The following is a 7091-nucleotide window of genomic DNA, read 5'->3' on the forward strand; positions in this document are numbered from 1 at the left end:
TTTCAGGGGCCATCTTGCACGGTGGTGGACGTGGGGCCGCAGGCAGCAGCGTGGGGTGAGCATGTCCCAGTTTGTCATCTCACCAGGACTGATGCCACCTCATGGGCTTCTGTGAGCTCACAGCCAGATGCCCTTTATCAGCTCACACGGCCGCAGCCGCCCTCAGTCCGCTGCAGGGACCTGGCTGTGGCTTCACGGCTCACTGGCCCTAGCGGACGTGCTCCTCTGCATTCTGGGTGCCGTCTTTTTGCCCAATTGGCAAAGAGCCCCTGCCTAGCAAGGAGCAAGTGATTGGCAGCTACCGGTTTGTGCCCAGCAATGGGCCCAAGAAGGGTTGCCCCGTGGCGAGCATGCCGCTCCAAGTCACGGGCAGCCGCAGCTGAGCGGGACTCTCCGCTGCTGCTGGGGGCCCAGGTGACCGGGGCTGTTGGCAGTGCGGTGGGCGAGCTGCCCGCCACCAGGAGCCAGGAAACCAGCAGTGTCGCTGGTAAGTGTGCGCCACAGAGCCCTTTGGCTCGACTCTGCCTCAGTGCTAAGTCGGCTATGCCGCTGCTTCGGGTCCCCTCTGGGAGGCTCCACATCTGTCCAACCCATCCCACCTTGCCCAGGCCAAGCGGCCCTCAAATAACAATGCAGTCATGTTCAGAGAGGAAATTCTGGAGACACCACATGTGCTACCTACAAATGGCATGTCCTTGTGCGGTCTGGTGGCACAGCCGAAGTGCTGCTCTGGAGTGGGGCTCAGGACATTCCTCCCGAGGGCACAGGGCTCCACGCGGAGACCCTGCTCATGGCACCGTAGCAGCCAGACCTCACTTCCCTCTGCTTTGCTGCCTCAGGGAGGATGTTCCACCTTCCGGAGCGCCTGGCCATGCTGCTGACGGTTTTATGGAGCTGGCTTCTTGCGTGTCTTTCGGCCATGTGAGTATCATCCCTTCTGCCCCTCTGGAGCACAGAAGAGCCCTTTGCTTTGATTTCAAGGGCAAGCTGGTCTGCTATCCATCTGCTTGTCCGTGTCTCTCCACGCTTTGCCTGGAGCCCTGGCTGCCAGCAAGCTCTGCCTGTGCTGATGGAGGCAGCTCACGGAAAGCAGGGGTGTGCTGCCCACAGCTTGAAACTTGCCTAACCCACACAACTCCCCCTTTTCTAGGCAAAAATCCATCTGCAGGAAGAGGAAGCTCTTCGGAATCCTCATGGCGCTGATCCCTGTGGCTCTTGGTGAGTCTTTGTGAGCAAAGAGCTGTCAGCTTTGCTGTTCTGCACTCCAGGGAGCTCCAGGCGTGCTCTCCACAGGCCAGGGGCTCACCCTCGCCCTAGGCCATGCTCCAGATGCTCTCAGCATTAGGAAGCGCCACCCCCTTGGGCACAGAGCTCCCTCCTCCTGTGCAGCTTCCCTCTTTGGCTGGCATGTGCAACCTCGCGTGGCCCAACGCCTGCCTCAGGATGTCCAAATCAAAGCTAGGCTCCTCATCTCCCACCCGTGCCTCCAAGTGTTGCAACACGGGGGAACTGTGCCAAGCCTGCAGGGCTGCAGCCACGTCTCCCGCATGCCACTGTGCCTCTCTCTGCAGCATTTCCCTACCGCCTCCCTACCGCAAAGCTCTTGGCACCCATGGTTGGCAGGAAGCACCAGGCCTCTAGCAATCCATTACCATTACTCTAGCGGTCATTACCAAGACATTACCATTAATGGTAATGACCAAGGTCATTACCATTTTTTGGTGCTCCGAATTGCAGTCGCTCTTTATTGGCCCGTGAGTCCTGAGAGTCTCCATGGCTGGACGACACAAGACAAGCCACAGGTCAGTCAGTGCGGGACAGGCGCCTCCTGCAAAGGCCACTCAAGGCCCAAGCGCTCCAGAGACTTGCAGAGTGAAGCTCTGCAACTTTCCCTCTGCCAAAGGCATGCAACAGCTTCTGCTGGGCCTTCCTCCTGAAGGCTCCCTGCGAAGCCCCACAGCTCTCCCAGGATTTCTGTTCATGGAGACCTTTTGCCTTCCAGGAGATCTTGAAATTGTTTACACCAGCACCGGACCCTAAGGCCAACGGGTGAGACGCTTGCTGGCGCAGGACTCGTGGCACGCACTAGTGTCAGCGGAGCGTGCGCCGCTTGCCCTCCCAGGCCGTCTCTCTTTTCCTTGCCTCTGGCTTTTGTTTAGGCTGGAGGGAGTGGGGAGGGGAGCACCACAACATCAAAAGGGCACAAAAAAAAAGGCACCAAGCATGGGCCCCTCTCCTCTTCTCCGAGCTCGCACATGATCCTGGCAGGGGTGACACCTCGCTAACAGCTGCTGCTCCTGTCTGCAGGGACTTGCTGAATAGGCTGCAGGAGCAAGACAGGGAGATGCAGCTTCTCAGGGAGGAGCTGTCTCTCCTCACCAGGCAGCTCGGACATATGAAGCAGGTGATGCTCCATTTTGTGCCTGAAGCCTTGCATGGGCAGACTTTGTCGCCTTCTTGCTTGGGCTGACTCTGCTTAATGCAAGGAAACCTAGTCTCTGGAAGTTACCTGAATGCATGGGGATGCTCTAGAAGCATTTCCTGCCTGCCTTTCCTGCACGTATGCCTGGCCCTCCTGCTGCTGCAAAGTTTTCTGCAGCGGCACCTGCTCTTGCCTTTTGCTCTGCTGTGTGGCCTTGTTCAGAATCAGCCTTGCCTCTGTTGCTTGCTTTAAGAATGGGCCGCTCGTAGCTCGTAGCTCTGGCCTGGCCCCGGGAGCAGTGGGGAGACACAGGCGCCCTCCTGTGCCCAGTTGGCCCTGGCAGGGCCTAAGTCCATCTGCAGCCTGAGCGTGGAGGAGGCTGGAGAGACGGCTGGGGTACCTGGCTTATGGGGCACAAGGCTTGCAGACAGGCACATGCTTACCGAGGGCTCGTGCTTCTCCTCAGGAAGCCCTGGGCCTTTGGGCTCTAGCCACAAGGTCTGCATTGGCCTTGTGGACACAGGCTCTCCCCTCACATCTGTGCTAGGACTCAGGAGTCGTGCAGCACTGCCTGCTGATGTGGTCCTTTTCTGTGTTCCCTTGTGTCTTTGCCAGCAAGTGCAGCAAATGAGGGAGGCCATGGTTGCGGAGCCTGCAGGACATGGCTTGCCGATGGCAGACTGGGCCCTGCAAACCTCAGGTATGGCGCCACGAAGGCAAGGGTGCCAGGGCTGTGCTCGTGTATGGCACTTGCCAAAGGGCGCTGTGCTGCAGGCTCTGCTCAGCAGTGCCCACTCCGATGCCGTGAGCCATGGGAAGGGGCTCAAGAGACAGGCGGTCATGACTGCCGCCCTGTGCCGCCTTCACGTCCTTTGCTGCTGCCTCTGGCACCGCCCTGCCACATTTCTGTGCTGACATAGGTTCTCCTGCTTTGTACAGCATTGCCCTGGGGATCAAGCGGGAAGGGCTGCCCTGTCCTCTGCTGCCCACACAGCAGGCCCCGCGCTTTGCTCTGCTCTCCTTCTCACTGGGATGAGCCCTTGCTGTCTGCCCCCACCTGCAGAGCTCTCTTTTCCTGCCTCTGTGGGAGACAAGCCGAGGCTGCTCTCAAGGAATCTCCCTTCTCCTAGGCAGCAGAGCCCCTCACAAGGGATGTAACTGCGTGCAACAGTGACAGGCACAGCTGGCACGCAGGCTCACAAAGACCCCTTGAGCACCAGGCGTGCGTGCCCCACGGTGAGCACATGGGTCTCCTTTCAGGTGCCACGATTGATGTGCAGAGAACCTCCAGCAATGCCGCACTGACAGAGAATTGGCTCTGCAGCGTATTTTGGCTACTCTGCACCACCAACCCTCCCGAGACTATTCTAAAGGTACTGTAGCAGAAAAACCACATCCTTGCTGCCCGAGTTGCTTCCTCTGAAGTGGCGGAAGAGCAAGGCCCAGGGCATTGGCCCTCCTTGCAGCACTCTTGCTCGACTCCCTGCCATTGCTCGTGCTCCTGGCACCTCAAGGCTGACTTGCTGGAAAGCAGCGCTCCCCTCTGCGGCAGGACTCACATGAACTCATCTGTGTGGCCGCAGCGTGCCCACAAGCCTTGTGGCCCTGGCTCACAGCTGGGGGAAGCCGTTTTTCCCTACATTGCCCACTTGCCTACCTGCTCTCTGACAGTGCCTTGAAGGATGTTTCTGTGCCCGGGCCCAGAGTCAGCTGCACGCTAGCCCCTCTTCTATGCCCTACCCAGCTTCCTTTTGTAAGCAACACTGAGAGTGCACTTAAGCAGGTGGGGAAAAAGGCCTGCTGCTTCTGCCCCTTGCCTCCCACCCACGGGGCAGCAATACGAGCCAGTGACAAAGGGTTGCCATCTTCCTGCCTGCAGGAGCAGGAGCAGGTGCTGTTGCTGGCACTCCTTCACCATTCATTGCTGTTGCCTTCTGCTTTCAGACGGACCTCACTCCAGGACAGTGCTGGCCCTTCCAAGGCTCTCAGGGCCACGTGGTCATTAGGCTGCCTGCACCAGTCTGGCCCACTGCTCTCGCTGTGCAGCACATTGCAAAAGCGCATTCACCCTCTGGCAGTGTCAGCAGTGCCCCCAAAGACATCGCTGTCTCGGTAAGCGCCTGTCGTGCAGAGCCGCCTGCCAGCTGGCTGTGGGGAAAGGGCTGAGCAGGGGCTGTCTTGTCCCTGCCCCCCTGCTAGGAGAGGCTACGCACTGCACCCTGCTGAGCCCGGCACTGTCCTAAGGGCACCTTTCAAGCCCTGGGCTGCCTTTGGGCTCTCAGGATGGGTGCAGCGCTTTGTGGACAAGCCTCTGAAGGGAGGGCTGCAGGCGAAAAGGCCCTCGGGAGGGGCAGCTGCGTTGCAGTCCATGGGCAGGCTGCTGCTGCAAGCGAGAGTGAGGGCAGGGACGGGGCATCCCGGGCCCTGAGCGCGCTGCACCTTTGCCCTTGCTGGCGTCGCACCTCACGTGCTGCCCTTGTGCTTGTCTCGCAGGGACTGGACGACGAAGGACACGCCACTCTGCTCGGCACCTTCGTCTACGACATTGAAAGAGAGGTCCTGCAGCTCTTCCCACTGATGGTACGGCAAGGGTGTGCAGACAACACTGGGGAGGAAGGCGGCTGTGTGGGCAAGTCTGTGGCAGAGCGAGGGCCCACAATGGGTGGCTGTAGGGGCAGAGCATGCTGAGTCCTGGATGAGAGGGACACGTGCCACTGCAAAGGCTGAGCAGAGGCCAGCTGTGTTAAGGAAAGTGAAAGCAGATGGCAAACAGGGCCAAGGCATGGGCACCCACATCCCCGGAGCTCCCCAGCTGCGCCCATCGCTTTTGGCAGAGCTAGTGGTGCCCGTGGTGCTTCACCCGCAGGGAGCCTGTGCTCTGTCCAGAAACATGGGTGTCTGACAGGAAAACGCAGTGTGCAGCATCACTGAGCCTCAGGTTTCCACAGGTGCTCTTGCCACCTTCCTGAGAGCAGGAATTTGCTTTTGAGCTGCAGGGGAGTCTTTGCGAGCCCGAGGAAAGGAGGGCCAAGAGGGAGTAGGAAGCTCCCTCTCTTGAGAGCGTTGGCCTCATTTCCTGAGCACAACTGTGGCTTAAAAAGGATCTATGCTGCTTGCTCTTGGTGCTCCTTATGTCCCAGTAATGCTGTTTCTTTTGCTTACTTTCTTGTTGCAGAGTCATCATCACAAAGCATTTCAGTACATAAAAATCCAGGTGGAGAGCAACTGGGGAAATCCGGACTACACCTGTATCTATCGAGTGCAGGTGCATGGAAAAAGAGCATTGCAGCACTAATGCTGCTGGTTTTTCTTCAAAAGAATAAAAGAAAGAAAAGGAGAAAAGAAAGAGTGTTGTGTCTCTTGTGTTTGGGGTGGAGCAGGGCATTTCCTAGGTGCTCTCCAAAGGAGCAGGTTGCCTCCTTTCACGCGCCGCTTGGTCTGTTCTTGCTGTGGACGGGAGTGCAGCTTGAGCAGGGCAAGCATAAAGAGAGGAGAGGTGAAGGGGCCTCTGCATATGAGCTTGGAGGACACATGAGCTTGATGGACACGTGCAAAGCAGTAAAGCAGAAAATACAGCGTTTCCTTGCTTGGCCAGGAGATAGTGTCATACAGCAATCTCATGCAGACAAGAAGAAACCTCTCCAGCCTTCAATAACAAGTCCTCTGCCAAGCAACAGAGGAGCAATGCGCTTACAAGGGGGACTTCGACTGTGTGTCTTGCTGCCCAGCAGTTCTGTTCTTCGCCTGTTTGTTCTTCATTGCACCCCTGCTCCACAAGGATTGGTCCCAAAACAAACGGACGGCGCCATGCTAGGAAATGTGTTGAAGCTTGGAGCAGCCCTTTCTCTCGTAGAGAGAAAAGAGTGCATGTGAGCTGTGTGCAGGATGCTGGAGGGAGCATCTGTGGGCAAAGGAAACCTTGTGGTAATCTTTTCCTCACTGCTCTTCTTCCCTCTTGTAGGAGCATCTCTTGCTGGAGAAAAAAAAATGGCCTTTCAGCTCCAGAAAGGGCAAGCTCTTCTTGCCCTCGGTGCAGAGTGTGAAGTCAATGTGAAGTCCTTGGGCAAGCATCTGTCTCAGGACCCATCACCTGAAGCCACAGATAGTGGTAACGTCAATTGGATGTGGAACAAACTCTTCCTCATGGGTGCCTGGTTGCCAGCTCTCACTTGCAAAGCTTTAGCCTCTGGAGGCAAGGAGTGAGTTGTGAGTGGTTGGGACTGCAGCTCTTTTTTGGACTTTCTGTGACTTTTTAGGTGTGCGGTGCCATATGTTGCCTTGGGCAAAAAGGATATGTTTTCCTTGTGGAGGGACATCAGGACATGCTCGTGTCCCTCTCACCTATGAATCCAGAAGCGACTCTCAGGGAGCACTCAGGACGCACAGGTTCATGCTGTAGTCATTCAGTGTTGCCTGACAGGACAAGCATTTTGTGGCCAATCTCTTTGTGTGCTTCTATGTTGAGCATTTGCTGTGCCAGCCCCTGGCATGGGACAGTGCTGGCCTTCAAGGAGAGCCCGCCACATTAAAAGCCTCAAAGAAGCAAGCTGCAGGGGCTCATCCTGCTTGGTCTGGGTACAAGCCCATGGCAGTACTCTTGCAGTCCCAGGAGAAGCCTCCTGATGAGCCCCCAGATTTAAAAGTTCTTTGCTATGTAAACCTTAACATA

The 7091-nt window shown here is 57.2% G+C and overlaps 1 protein-coding gene across 1 annotated transcript; it reads left to right on the forward strand.

Moving 5' to 3' along the window:
* The first annotated feature begins 318 nt into the window (after positions 1 to 318).
* On the forward strand, positions 319 to 5717 carry LOC148595850 (SUN domain-containing protein 2-like). The gene is made up of 9 exons (XM_088540076.1): positions 319 to 487; positions 840 to 921; positions 1151 to 1218; positions 2766 to 2818; positions 3038 to 3122; positions 3683 to 3795; positions 4367 to 4534; positions 4916 to 5015; positions 5614 to 5717. Exons 1-9 carry the CDS (start codon positions 319 to 321, stop codon positions 5715 to 5717), a joined length of 942 nt encoding a protein of 313 aa, XP_088396202.1.
* Positions 5718 to 7091: the final 1374 nt, after the last annotated feature.

This window comes from Tinamus guttatus, unplaced genomic scaffold (genome assembly GCF_059628265.1).
Source record: "Tinamus guttatus ecotype Peru unplaced genomic scaffold, ASM5962826v1 Tinamus_guttatus_pri_ptg000053l, whole genome shotgun sequence".
Taxonomy (NCBI): domain Eukaryota; kingdom Metazoa; phylum Chordata; class Aves; order Tinamiformes; family Tinamidae; genus Tinamus; species Tinamus guttatus.